Source organism: Oncorhynchus mykiss, chromosome 17 (assembly GCF_057628025.1).
Source record: "Oncorhynchus mykiss isolate SJ-2025 chromosome 17, ASM5762802v1, whole genome shotgun sequence".
NCBI lineage: Eukaryota > Metazoa > Chordata > Actinopteri > Salmoniformes > Salmonidae > Oncorhynchus > Oncorhynchus mykiss.
Window position 1 is genome coordinate 45,860,442 of NC_143038.1, and position 25,119 is coordinate 45,885,560.

At 42.5% G+C, this 25,119-nt stretch overlaps 1 protein-coding gene and 1 long non-coding RNA gene across 2 annotated transcripts; both read right to left on the reverse strand.

The window, feature by feature from the left end:
• Window positions 1-1,428: 1,428 nt before the first annotated feature.
• On the reverse strand, window positions 1,429-19,350 carry crbn (cereblon). The gene is made up of 11 exons (XM_021569264.3): window positions 19,213-19,350; window positions 18,518-18,624; window positions 18,064-18,266; window positions 17,661-17,810; window positions 10,602-10,764; window positions 10,170-10,232; window positions 9,866-9,950; window positions 8,779-8,894; window positions 6,363-6,427; window positions 5,278-5,409; window positions 1,429-3,125 (listed from the first exon to the last, which is right to left on the reverse strand). Exons 1-11 carry the CDS (start codon window positions 19,283-19,285, stop codon window positions 2,942-2,944), a joined length of 1,341 nt encoding a protein of 446 aa, XP_021424939.1. The 5' UTR covers window positions 19,286-19,350; the 3' UTR covers window positions 1,429-2,941.
• Window positions 19,351-22,915: 3,565 nt separating this feature from the next.
• LOC110494310 (uncharacterized) lies at window positions 22,916-24,554 on the reverse strand. The gene is made up of 4 exons (XR_002469251.3): window positions 24,466-24,554; window positions 24,339-24,365; window positions 23,751-23,773; window positions 22,916-23,233 (listed from the first exon to the last, which is right to left on the reverse strand). It is a non-coding gene; the product is annotated as an uncharacterized LOC110494310 (long non-coding RNA).
• Between the last annotated feature and the right edge of the window lie 565 nt (window positions 24,555-25,119).

Here is a 25,119-nt window from a genome sequence, read left to right on the forward strand (position 1 = left end):
CGTGTTGGTGGCACTGTATTGTCCTCAAAGCGCACAAAGAAGTTGTTTAATTTGTTTGGAAGCAAGATGATGTCCGCAACGGGGCTGGTTTTCTTTTTGTCATCCGTGATTGTCTGTAGACCCTGCCACATACGTCTCGTGTTTGAGCCGTTGAATTGCGACTCCACTTTGTCTCTTTGGCTATATTCCCAGTTGCCTTGCCAAGATTAAATGCGGTGGTACGTGCTTCCAGTTTTGCGCGAATGCTGCCATCAATCAACGGTTTCTGGTTAGGGAAGGTTTTAATAGTCACAGTGGGTTCAACATCTCCTATACACTTCCTTATAAACTCGCTCACCGAGTCAGCGTATACGTCAATGTGGTTCTGAGTCTACCCGGAACATATCCCAGTCCACGTGATCAAAGCAATCTTGAAGCATTGAATCCAATTGGTCAGACCAGCGTTGGATAGACCTAAGCACGGGCTCTTCCTGTTTTAGTTTCTGCCTATAGGAGGGAAGCAACAAGATGGAGTCATGGTTAGATTTGCCAAAAGGAGGGCGGGGGAGGGCCTCGTATGCATTGCGGAAGTTAGAGTAGCAATGGTCGAGCATAGTACTCGCTCGTATACTGCAATCGATATGCTGATGGCATTTAGGTAGCCTTGTTCTCAAATTAGCTTTGTTAAAATCCCCAGCTACAATAAATGCAGCCTCAGGATATGGTTTCCAGTTTGCATAAAGTCCAGTGAAGTTCGTTGACGGCCATCTTGGCATCCGCTTGTGGGGGATATACACGGCTGTGACAACCGAGGAGAGTTCTCTTGGGCGATAATACGGTCGGCATTTGATTGTGAGGAATTCTAGGTCAGGTGAACAAAAGGACTTGAGTTCCTGTATGTTGTTACAATTACGCCATGAGTCGTTAATCATGAAACATACACCCCCGACATTCTTTTTACCAGAGAGATGTTTATTCCTATTGGCACGATGCACTGAAAATCCCGTTGGCTGTACTGACTCCGACAGCATGTCCCAAGTTAGCCATGTTTCCGTGAAACAGACTGTTACAATCCGGGATATCTCTTTGGAAAGAAACTCGACCTGATTTTGTTGACTTCGTTAACTAGGGACTGAACATTAGCGAGTAATATACTCGGAAGTGGTGGGTGGTGTGCGCGCATCTGAAGCCTCACTAGAAGACCGCTCCGGCACCCTCTCCTCCGGCAGCATTGTTTTGGGTCAGCCTCTAGAATCAGTTCTAATGCCCTGGGAGGTGCCAACAAAGGGTGCGCTTTGGGAAAGTCACATTCCTGGTCATAATGTTTTGATATAAAAATGGCTGCATTGGACCTTTAAGGTTTACCAACTGGGACATCACATACAAACACTTTTAAAAAAAAATCTTAACAAAACTCAAAGGGAAAAAAAACAAAAAAGACAATCTCAATCGTATTGTAGAACATTTCTTATTGCGTGGAATTACTTTACTCAAATGTTGATAATCGATCTGAACAAATCAATCATATATTACATGTTCTAAAATGGAAATACACGGCAATGGGAGGGGCAAGAGTGTTGAGGTTCTACATAGATAAATCAGCTATATCAGACCAGAATTGCTACATTGATTCTTATTGGTTACTTACAAACATGAGCCAAAATAACCTTGTACATCAGCAAGGAATACAATTCTTAATTTAAAACAAATACATTGATCTAAACAAAAATATAGTTATGTAGGTAACATTTGATATAATGTTGCCATTTTCAACCAATACAGGTTAATTAACACAATGTCCCATTTAATTGTGTGGCTCATTAGACATTGATTTGGACCATAGGCACACCATCCAGCCATGCCCTTAGTGCAGCAACATCACATATAGAACCATGGCGAAAGACTGAAATTCTAGTATCTCTGGCTCCACTGCCTTGTCCCCTGCTATCCAAGTCTATATTACACCAGGCATCAAACCAACTCTAGTCTTCACTAACCAGAGGTACTCCTTGTCTTCAGAGGAACAGTGTCTTGCAGTTCAATGGGCCTCCACCTGTTTCAAAATAGAAACCTCTATCTCTACATGTGTATTACATATAGTGTACATTTTAGACAACGTGAAAATATGAAAACCAATCAAATAATATATTTCCACGCATTTCAAAATAAAGCAATAGCTTCCTTACATTGTTCATGTTCCGAATTCCTCCATCATATGCATTCAACGGGCATATGAAACAAAGGCATGATACATCCTTGTAAAAGCAGTATACTTTCATATGTACGTACACCGTCTAAACCGTGGATTTGACATGGTTTAACTCTCTATGACCGATCCAGCTGAACTGAGCTTCTCTGAGAAACACATCAAGGACAAACAGTGGACCTGAATCACAAGTGGCTTTCTATTGATTGGTTTGTTTAGAGATAGATGATGGGTACTGAAGGTCCTCTTGATGGCTGTCTATAAGCCTATATACACCTAGCTGGATACCGCATGCAAAGTCACACCCACTATGTTTAAGAGCAAGTGGCAATGCACTGGTGCGTGCCGTGTCTGTGGCAAATAGCATAGAAGCTGGATAGACAGACCACAGTAGACAGCCATACAGACAGGTCAAGAGTAGCATGCTATGGGGAAGATATGCTGTGTTGCAGAACTAATCTCTTGCTCCATTCCCCACATCTATCTGTCGATGTGCAACGCATTCCATCAGCAGTGTCCCTGCAGTCAGGAACAAAACACCCCTCCCACCTCCTCCTTGCCCCCCCCTCTATGTTAGAAAATGCCATTTTAAAGCAGGATGACCTTTATACTAATATGATGAATGTGCTGCAATGGCTGTCAGGGGTTGGGCGGGACATGGATTACTAAAATAGAGACCCTTGCCCAGTGGACAGGGTGGGGCGATCGAAGAGCCATTGGGGACATGGGGGGTGGGGAGGGGAGTTCCCCATGTTGTCACAGGCAGAGCAGGCGGGAGCCCTCATCCCCCTCCTCACCCTCAGTCTGGGGGATGCGGGGCAGCATGGCCGAGCGGGTCAAGCCCCAGAAACGAGGAGGGGACAAGTCTTTCTTGGTGGCTGTGAACTTCCAACCCATGTGTGAAGCACAGGTACGACACTGAGCAATCGTCCAGGCATACCTGAGGGGGAAGGGAGAGAGGAAAAACAGAAAGAACATATTAGTCCTCATGCATTTGTGCTGCATGCCACATTTCTTATTATTGTTGTCATAAAGCCTTTGTTGGCTTTCACGTGGGAACGGCGGCGGGAGATGGAAGCAAGGCACACAGACAAACCACTAATCTCCAGCCTCTTATCTGATACCTGTATCCCAGTGTTCTCTTCTTGGCAACAGCATACCATTTGAAGCAGCTGCATGACAAGTATCACCCAGCAGCACTGGCAATTCAAATCGGCTGTATACTGACAAACGCCAGTATACAGCCTAAAACTGCCATCTTATGGGTCTGTTGCGCTCTCTACAACAAGTCTTCTCAGAACACCTTATGCTAACAGGCTGTAAAAGCACCGTTCCCCAGAAAAGCAGTGTGGCACAGAGAGGTTGAGTGGAGCAAAAGCCCTTTCTTCCCCCTCCCCCTCCATACCTCCCCTCTGAGAGGACTTGAATAAGACTCAGCTTGACCAGTGCCAGCCCTCGAAGAGAATAAGTGGAGGCCGTTATTACTGTCATTATTATTACTGGAGGCTAACACCGGCACAAATGCATTGTCTCAGGCAGAAAATGCATAATGAGGATCATTTTAGAGAAGAGCACTGAGGAGTGGCGTTGGTTGAAGGAGCCTTATGTTACAAAACCACTGAGAAGCCCGTGGAGCGCTGAACTTCTCTCCAAACAGTTCAGGTTCTACGTCAATACCTCGGTCAAGCCTGATGTTATGTACCCAGGCATCCACACACACAGCTGCTGTATGTGTAAGGTATCCCCGCAAGGAGAACTATGTAAAAAAAAAAAAAATACATTTAGCATATTGACAACATACCAAAAATGACAGTACACCAAAGGGGCCAGACGCTTTCATTTTCAAGTCTTTAGCAGCTTAGATTATTCCTGGACCAAATAAGGTATTAAAGCGCAAATTAACACAAAACAAAAACAACTTCTCTGATTGAAAACGGCCTGTGTGTATAATTTGAGTCAGAAACATGTATTCTAGTGTCAAAATTGACTACAAAATGTCAGTATTGTCCCAAACTGAGATTTGCAAGATGTAAGCTTTCCGTGGGTTGGGTTTATTTTATTTCAATCCTGCCAACATGCCCACAGCTGGCAGCACCCAAGTAATCATCAATTGAAGTGTTCCCCATAAAAACAAATCCAGCGCATCAGGGGTGCATTGCTATTTCTAGTTGTTCCCATAGACTTCCAGTCATTGAGCCCATGGCTATCGCATCTTGGCAGAAATATTTATTTACAAACATGACATGTTTTTTAAATTTATTACATGCTTTACATACTTTTTTGAAGCGGCGGGAACAATTTAGCAGTGGTGGATCACCACTGCCTAATGAATATAGGGAAACACTGAATTTGAAGTGCAGCTGCACACGACCCAATTGTAATGCCCACTAAACACATGGGTGTGGAACGCACACTGACCGTGCTAAATTTGATTTCACTTTGGATATCCCTATGGAGCTAGTTAGGATAGGCTATCCAAAGTCAAACAACTTTTGCAATGGTCACACACCGGCCAACTGAAGCCAATTGGCGAAAGCTGGTTGGCCTAGGATACTTTCAGAATGTTACATCTTCGCCATACCATCTGGTTTGCGCTTAGTGGGACTAAAATTTGTTTTTCAACAGGACAATGACCCAAAACACACCTCCAGGCTGTGTAAGGGCTATTTGACCAATGAGAGTGATGGAGTGCTGCATCAGATGACCTGGCCTCAACAATCACCCGACCTCAACCCAATTGAGATGGTTTGGGATGAGTTGGACCGCAGAGTGAAGGAAAAGCAGCCAACAAGTGCTGAGCATATGTGGGAGCTATGTTGGAAAAGCATTCCTCATGAAGCTGGTTGAGAGAATGCCAAGGGTGTGCAAAGCTGTCGTCAAGGCAAAGGTGACTACTTTGAAGAATCTCAAATATAAAATATATTTTGACTTGTTTAACACTTTATTTTGGTTACTACATGATTCCATATGTGTTATTTCCTAGTTGTATGTAGAAAATTGTAAAAAATAAAGAAAAACCCTGGAATGAGTAGATGTGTCCAAACTCTTGACTGGTACTGTTGTTGTGCGTGTCATCTAAAGAGAGGCATTACCCTGGAAACCAGCTGTGGAGCGTGGACGGCCTACCGACCAGGTTGAGGTTGCTGGCTTTGTAGACGGTCAGGGTCTCATGGACGTAGCCGTGGGGGTTGACGTAGGCTGCCATGGGGCCGTACAGAGACAGGCTGTAGGAGGAGAGAGAGGAGACATGGTACAGATTTTTTTTTAAAGTGATTGTCTAAATCACATTGTACAAATAGCAGCTGAATTGACATGCAAACATTTTTAAGTATAGAAATATACTAAAACTACAAATATTCTAAAATTATACAAACATACTACAATGACCACAGGCCAGGTGGCTACGGCTGTGGTAAGGTACAGGTCAGACAGTTTAGACCAACTGAATAGGACAGTAGACAGAGAGATGGTTATGAAACCGAACTAGATGAATGTCAAACAAGAGACAACTTCTGCTTAATCCTTCCTTCATCGCTCTCATTTGAGCAGAGTACAAATGCACCTACAGCATCATTAATCTAGTGTGTTTGAAACGTACACTGTATCAAACACATCAGTCATCAGTTATGTACACTGAGTATACCAAACATTAGGAACACCTTGCTAATATTGAGTTTCACCCTCCCTTTTGACCTCAGAACAGTCTCAATTTGTTGGGGCATGGACTCTACAAGGTGTTGAAAGCGTTCCATAGGGACGTTGGACCCGTTCAAAGGCACTTAAATCTTTGTCTTGCCCAATCACCCTGTGAATGGTACATATACACAATCCGTGTCTCAATTGTCTCAAGGCTTAAAAATCCTTCTTTAACCTGTCTGATCCCTTCATCTACACTGATTGAAGTGGATTTAACAAGTGACATCAATAAGGGATCACCTGGATTCACCTGGTCAGCTTATGTCATGGAAAGAGAAGGTGTTCTTAATGTTCTATATACTCAGCATATAGCTGCTCGTTCCCAAGTAGGGCTGCAGAGAACCAAAAATGGTTCTGGAGAAGCTCGTTGCCTCTGCTTTTGGGTCCCTGTGTTTCGCAACACTCATCACACACACAACCAGTATTAGACTACTCGACAGACACAGAAACTATTCAGAGTCTAGGTGCATCTCTCCCTCACCTGAAGATCTCGTTCTTGGTGGTGATCTCTGTATCTTGGCACTGCTTGCAACACAGCGAGGTGCACTGTGGGAAAAAAAGACCACTAATGTGACTTCATGTTCAATCCACCAGACTTCTGTAGCAGAAGCAAACATCCCCGTAGTTATTGCCTGTACTAACAACCACCTCAGAATGGCCAGGTGTTTCTCTTTATAACCCTCTTTCTCAAGGCAGCTGCATGAGAGTGCTTATTATCTTCAGTCAGAGGAAAGAAAGCCAGCTACAATAATGAAGCTAGAGAATTACCTCACATATCCATACTGACACACACATCCATCATCTCCTAACAGTCATGCCCATAGAGATTCTGCTGTTCTAATATTATCCCATTCTTATTTCATTTCTATGACCGTGTTGGAATCATGAGAGTACAAAAATAGGGAGAGTACAAAAACTGGGAGTGTACAACAGGACTACATTCTCATGAGCCATGTCTTCGTGTGTGAGGGAGTCTCATGCTCAACCATCCTTATGTTTATGTATAGAAACTCCATGCAGTTCCTCCCTCGCACCCTATTTTTATTTAACCTTTATTTAACTAGGCAAGTCAGTTGAGAACAAATTCTTATTTACAATGACGGCCTACCCCGGCCAAACCCGGACGATGAGCCATTTGTGCGCCGCCCTATGGGACTCCCAATCACGGCCGGTTGTGATACAGACTGGAAACAAACCAGGGTCTGGAGTGACGCCTCTAGCACTGATGCAGTGCCTTAGACCGCTGCGCCACTCGGGAGCCCAAATATGAATGAACAGAGAGAGGATAAGGAAGGACATTAGGTATACTTGTTCCTTTCTTTACATTCAGACAATTGCTGTTAGATTCCAGACATAATTCCACTTTCAATTCCCACAGAAGTGGACACTAAGTCTCGCTGCCCAGTTTTCCTGCTGTGGCTGGTGAACGCAGTGCGGAAGCAGTTTAAGCCCTAAGTCCTGAGACATACGCCAGAGCACCTTTTTCTGTTGACATTGGAACTGAAGGGAGTCTTTGAGGGACGATGAGAGACAAGCAAGCAGTGGTGCAGGCTCGGAGTGATCAGAGATGAGGGTGATGATGGAGGTAGGGTTTAGGGAAGTAGCACTGTAAACAGCTCTCAATGCTTCAGAGAGTTCACAAAGGAAGGCAGCATCTCCAACCCACCGACTCAGAGGGGAAATGACCATCACTATACAGTATATAGTCCGTGGCTAAATATATTGAACAAAAATATAAAACCAAACAAGTGCTGGTCCCATGTTTCATGAGAAGTTCCATACACACAAAAGGCTTGTTTCTCTCAAATTTGGTGCACAAATTTGTCTACATCCCTGTTAGTGAGCATTTCTCCTTTGACAAGATAACCCTTCCACCTGACAGGTGTGGCATATCAAGAAACTGATTAAACAATGATTAAACAATCATTACACAGGTGCACCTTGTGCTGGGGACAATAAAAGGCCACTCTAAAACACAATGCCACAGATGTCTCAAGTTTTGAGGGAGCGTGCAATTGGCATGCTGACTGCAGTAATGTCCACCAGAGCTGTTGCCAGAGAATGTAATGTTGTTTTAGACAATTTGGCAGTACGTCCAATCGGACTAAAAACCGCAGACCACGTTTAACCATGCCAGCCCAGGACCCCCCACATCCGGATTCTTCACCTGCAGGATCGTCTGAGACTAACCACCCGGACAGCTGATGGAGCTGAGGAGTATTTCTGTCTGTAATAAAGCCCTTTAGTGGGGAAAAACTGATTCTGATTGGCTGAACCTGGCTCCCCAGTGGGTGGTCCTGGCTCGCAAGTGGTCGGGCCAATGCCCTCCCAGGCCCACCCTTGGTTGCGCCCCTGCCCAGTCATGTGAAATCCATAGATTAGGGCCTAAAGAATTAATTTCAATTGACTGATTTCCTTATATGAACTGTAAATCTTGAAATTGTCACATGCTGCATTTACGTTTTTGTTCAGTATATAAACACTAGAACATTAGAGGAGAGGGAAGAGAGAGGAGATGGAAGAGAGGGAGACAGGGGTGTTTGCCACAGAACAGCAGGGAGGAGTAGGGGGTCAGAGGTTAGACAGATCAGTCGGGGAGTCAGTCGGTACAGCTGGATGGATGTGTGTTGTGCGTTTAGGGGTACATATCAGACCGTGTGTGGATGGTCAGTGCCATCATTGGTCCTTGAGGCATTCCTACCCATAACCATAACCCTTAACCATTTTAAATGACCTCAACTTCAATGGAGTAGGATAAGGCTCTGTGTTTCTCACAGATGAACAAGTCCTTGCCTGGTCCATGTGTTGAGCAGTGTGCCTGGCCTTTAAATTGTAATGTTTAGTGATGTGTATTTCTTGCTCTATGTGTGGGCGCACATGTATGTGTCTGTGCTCACCCGGGCCATGATGTCCAGCTCACAGCGCAGCCTCTGGATGGCACTGCCAATCTTCAACAGCTGGAGCCGAAGGGCATCATCTATGGGCAGACAGGCTGCCACTCTATAGGAGAAATCTGACAGGAAGGAGGGGGAGCAGGAATATTACAGTTCAGGGTTTGAATTAAGTGTGATTGACAGTAGTACTCTAAAGATTTTAGGTGGCATAAATTCTCTGAACAAAAATATAAACACAGCATGTAAAGTGTTGGTCCCATATTTAATGAGCTGAAATAAAAGATCCCAGAACTTTTCCATACACACAAAATGCTTATTTCTCTCAAATCTTGAGCACAATTTTTTTTACATCCCTGTTAGTGAGCATTTCTCCTTTGCCAAGATAATCCATCCAGCTGACAGGTGTGGCATATCAAGAAGCTGATTAAACAGCATGATCATTACACATGTGTACTTTGTGCTGGGGACAATAAAAGGCCCCGCTAAAATGTGATGTTTTGTCACGCAAACATAATGCCACAGATGTCTCAAGTTTTGAGGGAGCGTGCAATTGGCATGCTGACTGCAGGTATGAGGACCAGAGATTTTGGCAGTACGTCCAACCGGCTTCACAACCACAAACCAAGTGAAAATGTCCTTGTTCTTCCATGGCCTGAATACTCACCAGACACGTCACCCCATTGAGCCTGTTTGGGATGCTCTGGATTGACGTGTACGATAGCGTTCCAGTTCCCACCAATATCCAGCAACTTCGCACAGCCATCAAAGAGGAGTGGAACCAACAATCCACAGGCCACAATCAACAGCCTGATCAACGATATGTGAAGGAGTGTCACGCTGCACGAGGCAAATGGTGGTCACACCAGATACTGACTGGTTTTCTGATCCACACCACTAACTTTTTTTTAAAGGCATCTGTGACCAACAGATTCATATCTGTATTCCCAGTCATGTAAAATCCATAAATTAGGGCCTAATGAATTTATTCCAATTGACTGATTTCCTTATAGGAACTGTAAATCAGTAAAATCTTTGAAATTGTTTCATTTATTTTTTTGTTCAGTGTATATAGCTTAGAGGGCAGTTGTACCTATAGCGTTTGTGGGGAGGGAATCATCCTTGAGGTTCTCGTCCCACTCATGGAGCTGTCTCTTCACTCTCTTCATCAGAGTCTCCTGGGAGACAAACACAAGAAACCATGTTACAAACAGGATGTGTGTCATAACAGTCACTAAACTCACTTACAGTATTTCTCTGGAACGCATTATGGAATAAATCAGCTCAACAAGTTCCAGTGGAAATGTTGTCTGTACACACACAGTAGTTCTATCTAGCCCTGATAAGTTAGCACACTAACCTACAGAGCAGAGATGAGCAGGGCATTCAGTACTCACAGAGTCATAGAGGGCGTAGACCCAGGGAGGCCACGAGGTCATGTTGGCACAGTGGAACTTCCTCTGAGGAGAACAGAGGCAAACACACAGACAACACCTCAGCAAGAGAACTTCTTTATTCATCTTTGTTTGTTGAACACAAACACTGGGATGCCAGGTCGCATTCAGGAGTGAGAAACTGTATAAAGACCGGATATGTTTCCTTTTCCCAAATGACAAGAAGCATGTCTGTTCTAGCTAAAACAAGTTTATATGAACACTTCATAAGGTTGGGCCTTGATTTGAACACATCTCATGTTTTGTATGTCTCGGCCTGAAGACCACCACCTCTCCTTGGCATCTTCAACATCCAAACATCACCCTAACAAACAATTAACATTGACTCCATCCCTCCCCCGTTCCTAATTTCCACAAGAATAATGTATGTCGGACCTGGCGGTAGGTGGCCCACCAGCGCTGGGCCTGTTTGCAGCTCTGGGCAGGGGGTCTGGAGGAGGGGTGCATGTGGAGGCGGGACAGGGGCGTGAGCTGCACTGCAGTCAGGGGGTCTGGAAGGATCCGCTCGGGGAGGATCTGCACCTTGGCCTGTCTGATTCTAAAAGAGACAAGAGAGAAGACAAAGAGAGAAGACAGAGAGAGAATTGGGGCTAGATAAACAAAGATAGTGAATAAACCCCTTAGGTTTACTATGCATTTCAAATTACAGAGCAAAAGCATACTTTATCAGAGAGAGGAGATAATCTGGGGCCTGAGTGAAAAAAACATTACGTGGTGGATTAAAGCATGCAATTTGGTGCAAACATTCCTCAGGTGACATGAAAACATCCCAGAAGGGGTGTCCATTATCATTTTACCAGGAATAGTTTTTTGTTTTGCGTAAATCCAAAATGGCTTCCATAATATAGGTATTTGACCATAAAAACTGTTATGCAACAGATAAAAGCATGATATTTGGTACAAACATTGCTCAGATGATATAAAAACATCCTAGAAGGGGTGCTAATTGCAGGTAGCTTGTGTGAATAGCTGCATAAACTGGACACAGAGCACAAACATACCATATTAGGGTGTGGTACCTGCAATTAAAAAAATAGATAGTGGCACAGCCAGTCCACAAGGTGGCGTAGCGCCAGTCTTACATTCTTTGGAGAGAACCCTGCCGGACATATTAACTCTCTGGCTTCATTCATACATTAGACCAGTCATCACAATGCTAGCAGCCAACCATATTTAGCTTAGGCCTACTCAACGTAAAGTCCCCAATAGAAAACATCACTTACGTGCATGACTTTAAATTGTATTGCTTACTATTATTTCCATGCTACACGCCACCTCTCAACACATTTACTGAATCTCCATCTCGCATTCCCAAATCTCCAAACCAGCTTTGTGACACTGGCAAATGCTCAAAATATAAACGGCAGCTACTCAGTCTTAACAAAACGGCAGTTACACGGTGTCCACAAACACGCTTGAGGAAATACACATCTGCTACATTGTTCCATGTTACAATAACAACAGTGAGTGCACAGGCTTGACTGGTCAGATTCAGTGATTTGATCAACCACTGCGCTATCCATGGTGCTGAATCTCTGCTACTAGGCCTATTTGCTTGTCGGTTTGTTTAGCAGAGAATTGGATATGTTCCCAGTGACAAAGTCATTACAAGCAGGTTACCATAAAGTAAAAACAGCCACAACCTTATGAAATTACACTGACAGCCAGGTGCAAGAGAAGAGAAAAGGGCCAACAAGCTGGCTGAATATTTCAGTCAAAAGGTGAGCTACAATAAATGTCATTTTCACTAGGCTGTAGGCTAATAACCTCATATTTTAGGCCTACATTTAAACTAGGCTCCTTCAATGAAATAGTCTGGTGACTGACTAAAGTGATTAAATTGTGGAAAATACAACAAGATAGATTCAAGTCCGTTTTCTCCATTTACAGTGATATAACCATGTCAGAGGAGAAAGGCTTGCCTTTGAGATGAATACATTTATGGATGTATGTACTCTATGATATGTATTGTCTTTTCTCTGTGTGACTGATGACTATTTCAATGCTAATAAACAGTAGACATATGTTGAAGAGGTCACCAGGGTGTATAGATCGCAGGGTGGTCACAGTGTAGGGTAAATGACCGTCGACACATAATCATAGGTAAGTCACCAAGTGCTTAATTAGTGAGCAATTGACCTCTATAATAACCAGGTGCAGCAGCCTGTTCTTCCTCCATGTCTCATATACAGTGCCTTGCGAAATTATTCGGCCCCCTTGAACTTTGCGACCTTTTGCCATATTTCAGGCTTCAAACATAAAGATATAAAACTGTATTTTTTTGTGAAGAATCAACAACAAGTGGGACACAATCATGAAGTGGAACGACATTTATTGGATATTTCAAACTTTTTTAACAAATCAAAAACTGAAAAATTGGGCGTGCAAAATTATTCAGCCCCTTTACTTTCAGTGCAGCAAACTCTCTCCAGAAGTTCAGTGAGGATCTCTGAATGATCCAATGTTGACCTAAATGACTAATGATGATAAATACAATCCACCTGTGTGTAATCAAGTCTCCGTATAAATGCACCTGCACTGTGATAGTCTCAGAGGTCCGTTAAAAGCGCAGAGAGCATCATGAAGAACAAGGAACACACCAGGCAGGTCCGAGATACTGTTGTGAAGAAGTTTAAAGCCGGATTTGGATACAAAAATATTTCCCAAGCTTTAAACATCCCAAGGAGCACTGTGCAAGTGATAATATTGAAATATATAATAATAATATTCAGACCACTGCAAATCTACCAAGACCTGGCCGTCCCTCTAAACTTTCAGCTCATACAAGGAGAAGACTGATCAGAGATGCAGCCAAGAGGCCCATGATCACTCTGGATGAACTGCAGAGATCTACAGCTGAGGTGGGAGACTCTGTCCATAGGACAACAATCAGTCGTATATTGCACAAATCTGGCCTTTATGGAAGAGTGGCAAGAAGAAAGCCATTTCTTAAAGATATCCATAAAAAGTGTCGTTTAAAGTTTGCCACAAGCCACCTGGGAGACACACCAAACATGTGGAAGAAGGTGCTCTGGTCAGATGAAACCAAAATTGAACTTTTTGGCAACAATGCAAAACATTATGTTTGGCGTAAAAGCAACACAGCTCATCATTCTGAACACACATCCCCACTGTCAAACATGGTGGTGGCAGCATCATGGTTTGGGCCTGCTTTTCTTCAGCAGGGACAGGGAAGATGGTTAAAATTGATGGGAAGATGGATGGAGCCAAATACAGGACCATTCTGGAAGAAAACCTGATGGAGTCTGCAAAAGTCCTGAGACTGGGACGGAGATTTGTCTTCCAACAAGACAATGATCCAAAACATAAAGCAAAATCTACAATGGAATGGTTCAAAAATAAACATATCCAGGTGTTAGAATGGCCAAGTCAAAGTCCAGACCTGAATCCAATCGAGAATCTGTGGAAAGAACTGAAAACTGCTGTTCACAAATGCTCTCCATCCAACCTCACTGAGCTCGAGCTGTTTTGCAAGGAGGAATGGGAAAAAATGTCAGTCTCTCGATGTGCAAAACTGATAGCGACATACCCCAAGCGACTTACAGCTGTAATCGCAGCAAAAGGTGGCGCTACAAAGTATTAACTTAAGGGTGCTGAATAATTTTGCACGCCCAATTTTTCAGTTTTTGATTTGTTAAAAAAGTTTGAAATATCCAATAAATGTCGTTCCACTTCATGATTGTGTCCCACTTGTTGTTGATTCTTCACAAAAAAATACAGTTTTATATCTTTATGTTTGAAGCCTGAAATGTGGCAAAAGGTAGCAAAGTTCAAGGGGGCCGAATACTTTCGCAAGGCACTGTATGTTGGAACGTAATATGAACTGAACTGTGTGAGGTATTTAAATATTCAATGAAGAAACTGAAATGTCCGCACCTTCCCTATCTGCAGAAACTTTAGTTGCAGCAAAAATGTTACTCAATTTAAAAGTTCCCCAGTTAAAATTTGGATTCAATTATGAATAAACTGTGTTACAGAACAACAATGCCAGTTTAAACCAGAGCATCACTTTCACAGATAACATCCTGCAATTCTACCCACCTTGCCATGACTTATGTCATGTTAATATGACATCCGAGTGAGTGACAATGACTAACAAAATCAATGGCTTCGTGCCCGGTCGGTATTCGGCCAGGATTACTTATTTAATAGCTGGCGCAACTAATTTACCAATCAAAAAAGTGTTAGCTGACTGACACTAGCTTGGTTTCCATCCAATTGGCGACAGATTTTCATGGGAATATTATAAATTCTGCCTAAAACAAATATGCACATTTTCCCACCAGAGATGTGGTTCAATAAAATTGGGCTTGTTAAATGGATTGTTAAATGGAACTGCACATTTTATTGTCCACAGCACAAGGTGCACCTGTGTAATTATCATGTTGTTTAATCAGATTCTTGATATGCTTTTTGTGTGTATTTACAATTTCTGTGATCTTAGCTCATGAAACATGAGACCACTTTACATGTTGCGTTTATATTTGAGTTCAGTGTGCATGTACAGTACCAGTCAAATTGACACAACTACTCATGCAAGAGTTTCATTATTTTAACTATTTTCTAGATTGTAGAATAATACTGAAGACTATGAACTATGAAATAACACATATGGAATCATGTAGTTACATCTCCAGGCTGTGTAAGGGCTATTTGACCAAGGAGAGTGATAAGAGTGCTGTATCAGATGACCTGGCCTCCACAATCACCCGACTTCAACCAAATTTAAATGGTTTGGGATGAGTTGACCCACAGAGTGAAGGATAAGGAGTCAAGTGATCAGCATTGTGGGAACTACTTCAAGACTGTTGGGAAAGCATTCCTCATGAAGCTGGTTGAGAGTGCCAAGCGTGTGCAAAGCTGTCATCAAGGCAAAGGGTGGAAACATTTAATTATTTCAAATATAAAATATATTTTAACACTTTTTTGGTTACTAAATGATTCCATATGTGTTATTTTGTAGTTTTGATGTCTTCACTATTATTCTACAATGTAGAAAATAGTCTAAATAGTTCTAAATAAAGAAAAGGTGTGTCCAAAATTGACTGGTAATGAACTGGCAGCTTCATTAAATAGTACCCGCAAAACATCAGTCTCAACGTCAACAGTGAAGATGCGACTCCGGAATGCTGGCCTTCTAGGCAGAGCTCCTCTGTCCAGTGTCTGTGTTCTTTTGCCCATCTTAAGAGACTGGTGTTTTGCAGATGCCAGTTTAGGACTTGTGAGGCATCTGTTTCTTAAATTAGACACTAATGTACTTGTCCTCTTGCTCAGTTGTGCACCGGGGCCTCCCACTCCTCTTTCTATTCTGATTAGAGACAGTTTGGATGGAAACCTGGTTAGTGACTGAAACACCAAAAGGAGTTGCTTATGCACAACCAAATTTCGAAATTGCACCTTGTGTATTCTACTATTCTAACTCTCAACAACCATGTATTTGGGAAAGAAACACTGCTGTAACTATATACTGCTGGTCACAAAACAATTGGTTTACCACTGTCTCTGAGGATATATGATTGTCCACCCTTTATAGGGAATAGTGTCTTGTGCTTTCCAACTCAGATAATACAAATAAAGTGAGTTTTCCATCTTGTGGTTACTTATGGTATCATTTACAAAATATTTCCTGCTCATACATACATAATCTCTATTTACTGTTGAAGTCGGAAGTTCACATACACCTTAGCCAAATACATTTAAACTCAGTTTTTCACAATTCCTGACATTTAATCCTAGTAAAAATGTCCTGTCTTAGGTCAGTTAGGATCACCACTTTATTTTAAGAATGTGAAATGTCAGAATAATAGTAAGAGAGAATTATTTATTTGAGCTTTTTATTTCTTTCATCACATTCCCAGTGGGTCAGAAGTTTACATACACCCAATTAGTATTTGGTAGCATTGCCTTTCAATTGTTTAACTTGGGTCAAACATGTCAGGTAGCCTTCCACAAGCTTCCCACAATAGGTTTGGTGAATTTTGGCCCATTCCTCCTGACATAGCTGGTGTAACCGAGTCAGGATTGTAGGCCTCCTTGCTCGCACACGTTTTTTCAGTTCTGCCCACACATTTCCTATAGGATTGAGGTCAGGGCTTTGTGATGGCCACTCCAATACCTTGACTTTGTTGTCCTTAAGCCATTTTGCCACAACTTTGGAAGTATGCTTGGGGTCATTGTCCATTTGGAAGACCCATTTGCGACCAAGCTTTAACTTCCTGACTGATGTCTTGAGATGTTGCTTCAATAGATCCACATAATTGTCCTACCTCATGATGCCATCTATTTTGTGAAGTGCACCAGTCCCTCCTGCAGCAAAGCACCCCCACAACACGATGCTGCCACCCCCGTGTTTCACGGTTGGGATGGCGTTCTTTGGCTTGGTCATTATGGCCAAACAGTTCTATTTTTGTTTCATCAGACCAGAGGACATTTCTCCAAAAAGTATGATCTTCGTCCCCATGTGCAGTTGCAAACCGTAGTCTAGCTTTTTTATGGCGGTTTTGGAGCATTGGATTCTTCCTTGCTGAGCAGCCTTTCAGGTTGTGTTAATATAGGACTTGTTTTACTGTGCATATAGATACTTTTGTACCTGTTTCCTCCAGCATCTTCACAAGGTCCGTTGCTGTTGTTCTGGGATTGATTTGCACTTTTCGCACCAAAGTACGTTCATCTCTAGGAATCAGAACACGTCGCCTTCCTGAGTGGTATGACGGCTGCATGGTCCCATGGTGTTAATACTTGCGTACTATTGTTTGTACAGATGATCGTGGCACCTTCAGACGTTTGGAAATTTCTCCCAAGGATGAACCAGTCTTGGCTGATTTCTTTTGATTTTCCCATGATGTCAAGCAGAGGCACTGAGTTTGAAGGTAGGCCTTGAAATGCATCCACAGGTACACCTCCAATTGACTCAAATGATGTCAATTAGTCTATCAGAGGCTTCTAAAGCCATGACATTTTATGGAATTTTCCAAACTGTTTAAAGGCACAGTCAACTTAGTGTATGTAACTTTCTGACCCACTGGAATTGTGATACAGTGAATTATAAGTGAAATAATCTGTCTGTAAACAATTGTTGGAAAAATGACTTGTGTCATGCACAAAGTAGATGTCCTAACAGACTTGACAAAACTATATTTTGTTAACAAGAAATTTGAGGGGTGGTTGAAAAACAAGTTTTAATGACTCCAACCTAAGTGTATGTAAACTATCGACTTCAACTGTATATGGCCATGAAGATAATGCCTTTATGAACCTGAGAATGATGATGAAAGTCAGAGTGAAGCTCAACTGATAGACAGATTGGATAGATGTTGGTCTGTGTCTTATTAGCCGTTTTACTCATTCCTATGCCCAGGTTCTACGAGGATTTAGGTCGTTCTGATCTGGTCAGTAACATTTAGTTCCACTCACCCATCTGCTTGGGTTCTGATCTCATGGACCTTGAACCGCTGCCGCCCGACTGCCTTCACTTTGACTGTCTCAATGCCGTACTCCTGCTCCTCCCGGTAAGCATAGATCTCAGCCGTCGTCCCAAACTCTGCCTGCACCTCGCCTGTTTCACTGGAGGTGGGGGGCACAGACACATCTATTTAGCAACACCCTACTGTGCTCTACTCTAGCCATGCTCAAACACAGCGCAATACACACCAATCCAACGTATTCTAATACATGACGGAGAATGAGCAAGAGAAAACTTTGTGGAGGGGTAGCCAATTAAAATGCAGCCCATTACGATTCCCACTCTTTCTGAACCCATACACTCTCCCTCCATCCCCCTCTCCCATTCTCCTCCTCCTCCTCTCTCCCGCCATACCTGTGTGCAAGAACAGCAAAGGTGCGGTCTCTCTGGATAATGCTTCGCATCATGCTGACCTCCTGCGGTCTGAAGAGCTGCAGCGGCAGGGTCTGTCCTGGGATCAGCATGACAGCTGTGAACGGCAGCACTGGGATGGTCTGGCAGCTGTCGTCATCGTGCACTGTGCGCCCATGAAACTCCTCCATGTCTGAGCCCAGGTACTGGGAGGGAAGGGGGGCATTAGAGGGAGAGACATTATCAGATACATGAAGAAACAGCACTACTGGAATCAGTAGGCAAATCTAACTGCACTGCTTATTTGAATAAATGACTGACTAAGTGACTAAAAGGCAGAAGGGAAGCATTTCCCAGATACGGAAAGAAGAATTAGTACTGTGTGTGTAGTAAACCCCATACTGAATACTGATACAGCTGCACAACAATACTTCGTAGAAGTAAATATGAAACCCACAGCATGTGAAGTTGGAAGACTGGGGTCAAAGTTTATGTTTGGTTTTTCTGCATCCTCACTGTCACGGTCCTCAGTCTCCATCTCATTCTCCTCTTCCTCTTCATTTTCTATAATAGTGAGTGGCAAGCAATACATACTTAAACAAGCAAATATGTACTTTCTCTTTTACTTCAAATGACCTCATTGTTAAAAAAAAAAAAAAGTATTTCCCTTAGTCATCGTGTTGACAATAGCATACATAACCTGTTGGACATGCATTTAGGTGATGATTACCAGTGATCATACACACAGACCAGAAAACCTAGCTCTGGCAAGCTAATGCATTTTAATGCCAAGTGTAAGTAGACTGACATGACTATCAGCTGGGGATTAAATCACATTAGCATACATGGTAGCTAGCCAGCTAAATAGACAGTTTAATTACAGTCTGTTGAAACAATTCCATAGCTAGCTAGCAAGATATTACAAATGATAAAACAAGCAATCAATCCGTCAAGATAAAAAAAAAAAACGTGCTTCACTGCGACAGCGATTGAGTGAGTTGATTATGCTCTGTCACTTGAAGTGGTGTGGCCTCGATTCTTTGCAAAATACAAAACTGATTTTGGCTTGCATAACGAGGCTTCACCATTTACAATAACCAACGTATTCAGTACACTAGTCTACCAATGCAATTCAATTGAAGACACATTTACCGGGTAAGAGTTGTAGTTGGTTGCCCATGTTGTCGTTGATATTGTTGTCGCCTGCACCCCTCTCGTCGGCCATATCCTTCTGTTTACACCAGACTTGTAAAAAAAAAATGGTTTTGACTCTTCTTTCTCAGTGGTGTCTTATCGCAGGATATGCGTCGAAAACGACTCACTATCGTCCCTCAGTGGAAGGAGCTAGTCTTGTATTCCGGTTCTCAAATTAATTATACATTTGGGGTAAAGGGAATTATTATTTTCAAGTTTCAAAGTTTATTCGCCACGTGCACAGGACACAGCAGGTGTAAAACTGTACCTTGATAGCTCTTTCCCAACAATATAAAAAATGTCAACCACACAAAAACTACAATGTGAGTTAGAAACACGAGAATGCAAGTACATACAGGTTACTGCCAGTACCTTACTAAATGTTAAGGGGTACTGGAGCGGTTGAGGTGGATTTATAAATAAAAAGTGACTGGTAGTGGAATACACATGTAAACCAGGCTGAAACGTGACTGGTAGCAGGAATATATACATACTTATGGTAATATATTAATGGTCATTTATAAACTGGGTGGTTCGAGCCCTGAATGCTGATTGGCTGACAGTCGATGGTATATCAGACAGTATACCACAACATTTATTTGCACTGCTCGAATTACGTTGGTAACCAGTTTAAAATAGCAATAAGAAGGCACCTCGGGGGTTTGTGGTATATGGTCAATATACCACAGCTATGGGCTATGTCCAGGCACTCATAAGAATATACAGTACCAGTCGAAAGTTTGGACATGTCTACTCATGCAAGGGTTTTTCTCTATTTGACTATTTTCTACATTGTAGTGAAGATAGTGAAGACATCAAAACTATGAAATAACACATGGAATCATGTAGTAACCAAAAAAGTGTCAAATCAAAATAGGATTTATATTTGAGATTCTTCAAAGCAGCCACTCTGCCTTCACAACTTTGCACACGCTTGGCATTCTCTCAACCAGCTTTATGAGGTAGTATCCTGGAATGCATTTCAATTAACAGGTGTACCTTGTTAAAAGTTCATTTGTGTAATTTATTTTCTTCTTAATGTTTGAGCTAATCCAGTTGTGTTGTGACAAGGTAGGGGTGGTATACAGAAGATGGTATTTTACCAAATAGGGCTAAATCCATATTATGGCAAGAACATCTCAAATAAGCAAAGAGAAATGACAGTCCATCATTTGTTTGTTCAAGTGCAGTTGCAAAAGCACTATGATGAAACTGGCTTTCATGTGGACTGCCACAGGAATTTTTTTTAAATTTATTTTACCTTTATTTAACCAGGTAGGCAAGTTGAGAACAAGTTCTCATTTACAATTGCGACCTGGCCAAGATAAAGCAAAGCAGTTCGACAGATACAACGACACAGAGTTACACATGGAGTAAAACAAACATACAGTCAATAATACAGTATAAACAAGTATATATACAATGTGAGCAAATGAGGTGAGAAGGGAGGTAAAGGCAAAAAAGTCCATGGTGGCAAGGTATAATATAGCAACTAAAATACTGGAATGGTAGTTTTGCAATGGAAGAATGTGCAAAGTAGAAATAAAAATAATGGGGTGCAAAGGAGCAAAATAAATAAATTAATTAAATACAGTTGGGAAAGAGGTAGTTGTTTGGGCTAAATTATAGGTGGGCTATGTACAGGTGCAGTAATCTGTGAGCTGCTCTGAGTGCTTAAAGCTAGTGAGGGAGATGTGTTTCCAGTTTCAGAGATTTTTGTAGTTCGTTCCAGTCATTGGCAGCAGAGAACTGGAAAGAGAGGCGGCCAAAGAAATAATTGGTTTTGGGGGTGACTAGAGAGATATACCTGCTGGAGCGTGTGCTACAGGTGGGAGATGCTATGGTCACCAGCGAGCTGAGATAAGGGGGGACTTTACCTAGCAGGGTCTTGTAGATGACATGGAGCCAGTGGGTTTGGCGACGAGTATGAAGCGAGGGCCAGCCAACGAGAGCGTACAGGTCGCAATGGTGGGTAGTATATGGGGCTTTGGTGACAAAACGGATTGCACTGTGATAGACTGCATCCAATTTGTTGAGTAGGGTATTGGAGGCTATTTTGTAAATGACATCGCCAAAGTCGAGGATTGGTAGGATAGTCAGTTTTACAAGGGTATGTTTGGCAGCATGAGTGAAGGATGCTTTGTTGCGAAATAGGAAGCCAATTCTAGATTTAACTTTGGAATGGAAGACCCAGAGTTACCTCCGCTTCAGAGGATAAGTTCATTAGACTGCACCTCAGATTGCAACCCAAATAAATGCTTCAGTTTATAGACACATCAACTGTTCGGAGACTGCGAGAATCAAGCCTTCAAGAAACATGAGCAATGGATATTAGACCGGTGGAAATCTGTCCTTTGGTCTGATGAGTCCACGTGAGATTTTTGGTTCCAACCATCTTTGCCAGATGAGTAGGTGAACAGATTTCTCCGCATGTGTGGTTCCCACCGTGAAACATGGTGGTGTGATGGTGCTTTGCCTGTGACTGATTTAGAATTCGAGGCACACCGAACCAGCATGGCCACCACAGCATTCTGCAGCGATATCCCATCTGGTTTTGGCTTAGTGGGACTATTTGTTTTTCAACAGGACAATTACCCAAAACACACTTCCAGGTTGTGTAAGGGCTATTTCACTAAGGAGAGTGGAGTACTGCATCAGATCATCCGACCTCAACCCAATTTAGATGGTTTGGGATGAGTTGGACCAGAGTGAAGGAAAAGTGCCAACTCCTTCAAGACTGTTGGAAAAGCATTCCTCATGAAGCTGGTTGAGAGAATGCCAAATATGCAAAGTTGTCAAGGCAACAGGTGGCTACTTTGAAGAAATTCAGATAATCTTTGATTTCTCTAACACTTTTCGGTAACACGATTCCATGTGTTAGTCTTCACTATTCTACAATGTAGATCGTTTCTTTTAACTACCAGTAGCAGGATAAATATTAATGGCAATCAACGTGGACAGGAAAGCATTAGTTAGTTATGTAAGTTTTACTGCCTGGAGATAGAAACAGATTAGTATTCTGAGCTTTGATGCACCAGTACCGCCTGCTGGACAGCAGCACAGAAGTGTCTTTGGCAGTTTCAGGCCTTGCGCTGGGCTGTCTGCACCTTCCAGTCACAAGCAGTGCAGTTGCCATACCTGTCAGGATGCCACCAAGAGGATCAGCGGGAACATGAGGGATCAGGGGTCTAAGAGAACTTGGCACACTGGAAGACCACTGTTCAAGGAACTTAATTTCAAAGACATGTTCTCATTAGCTGTTTGCCTCAAATAGCCACTAGAAGGCGCCAGACCAGTTTGCACCAAACAAGATAGACCTGCATGTGATTTTCATAGTAACATTATTCCAGAAAGGGTTTGTGCAACTGAATGCAAGTCATTGGTTAGGACAGGCACAATAGTACAAGGCCTCTTGTCGATGTCATCTTCATATGCCAGAGAAGTTAAGCCGGAACCTAAACTATATTACTTGATCCCCAGGGCAGTTCAAAGTCTACAGCTGTACACCAAATTGTACCGCAACGGGGTTTCAAAAGCACCAAGTGTAGTGCAAGTCGGGTGGACCAAAAGACATGAATTTCACTACACCCGCAATAACATCTACTAAATGTGACAAATAAAATACGATTTGAACCTGAATCAATGTTTACAGAGACTAATGTAGTTAGTAAACCAAATTTATTATGGTCTTTACAACAAATCAGCTGTGCAGGTGGTAAAAGGCCAGAGTTGAACGACAGGAGAGATTCTAGCAGAAGTCAACGGCCAGGAGCCATTGGCAGAGTAGAGGGCTGGGTAGGCAGGATCTGTCCTTCACACCAACGAAACCAGCTTCAGACACCATGGTTCAGCTCTTTTCAAATCATGGACCACTGGCTTCAGAGGGCTTGGAGTGGGTGGAGAAAAACAATCACAGCAGTAGGGGAATGGGCCAGTCTACTTGGACCTCTGCCTCATCTTTCGCCTTTTACGCTTCAGCCTACAAAGACCAGAAAGTGTCAATTAGTGACCAGGGCTGCATCATTACACACCATATCAGTTTGTAAAAGTCCCAACAATGATTAGCATTAGTCCCACCATTGTCATGTACTCATTATTTAAATGCAATGTTTATTTACTTAGGCAAGTCAGTTACCATTTTTTTATTTACAATGACACACGGCTCCCCAGTAGCCTAATAAGTTAGCTGCCTTGTTCTGGGGTAGAACATATTTAAAGTTGTCACCGTGGGGATTCGATCCAGCAAACTAGCAGTTACTGGCCCAGTTCTAACCACTAGACTACCTGCAACCCCAAATGAACAAACATTCACCCTGAATTGAACTCGTATGAGCCTGAAAAACAGTCAAATACATAGTTGTCAAATCTATTGTAGTAGATTGCAAATATGTGCGGTGTCCATGTTAAGACGACTGGAGCAGAATGCATATCTGAACGAAACTACACAAAGTAACATTAGCATTCAGATGAGAATCCTTAAAGGAAATTATCCTTACCTGCGCATACGCTTCTTCCTCCACTAAAAACAAAACACGTAAGTCAATTTAAAAAGAGTCACAACCAAACAAGGAATCATTCATGTTTACAGTCCAAGCTGCGGATCTAAACAGGAAGACACGCGAATATCTGGCATGGCATTGCGGACCATGCGTCACAATGTTAAGAGTCAAGACCATACAAACACGCAGTAGGCATGGCACTGGTGAACAGTATAATTTATCCTGCTAATAAGCCATTCCTGAAATCTACAAAATGCATTACAAGTAATATTGCTAGTACCTTGTGCGCCATTGGGCCGTGAAACCTAGCTCGCCAACGTGGTCAAGCTAGCAAACAACCAATACGCCATGTATGAAGCAAATTGTATACCCAACATTAAAAATTAACTCCTGCGCCAATTAAGCGTTCCCCCTTTAAAGTAATATTGGATACTGCCAATGTTTCCATAATATAATTGGAAGCCAACTATTTAGGCACGTTGTCGTTAAGAGACATGTTTGTGTAGCGTTAGTTAGCTAGCCACTGCTTAGTGACAATGAGCCAAACAAAAGCCCGCTAACATAGTTAGATATTTATCAACTCACCTTTGCTCTCATCTTGTGGAGATGTGTCTGCAATTAAAGATAACACAGTTGTTGGATGTAATGGATGGCAAACAATTACTAGTGATTCAGTTGGATTTGTTTTGGGACATAATTCAATGTTTCTTACCTCTACAGCGAAGACACCAAATTGAAAGAGGACGTGACGAAGAAAGGGGAGGGCCTTTATAGAACCAAATGGAACGTCATATTCAATCGCCACTTGCTCAGCTCATTGCTCACTGGGCGATGTAGGCAGAAATCGTTGAAATTTAAATCATATTTTATGTTTGAATTATATACCTATGTTCAGCTTTGTTCAGGCATGTCTACAATCACGTAAGTCTATGGGTGCTGTTTGTAATAGAAAATGAGGCACACTTTCCGTCCATGTAAGCTTCCTTTTAAATCTTATTAAGCAAATGTTATTTTTCCACCACACCTCCTCAATCCAAGTCATATATAATCTGAAACCTCTGATTAAAGTGAAACTGAATGGTCCAGGCATCAATTATATACACTACATGACTAAAAGTATGTGGACACCTGTTCATCTCATTCCAAAAATATGGGCATTACTATTACCATTTTTACACTCTACATGCTTCAGCACTTGGTTGTCTAACTCCTCTAGCTCCACAATGAAATAGGGTGCAGGCCAGCCAGCAGGCTGTTAGCAAGCCTGCCAGCATAGTGGAGTCTGCCACTAGCACAGTCAGTGTAGTCAGCTCAGCTATCCCCATTGAGACCGTGTCTGTGCCTTCGACCTAGGTTGGGCAAAACT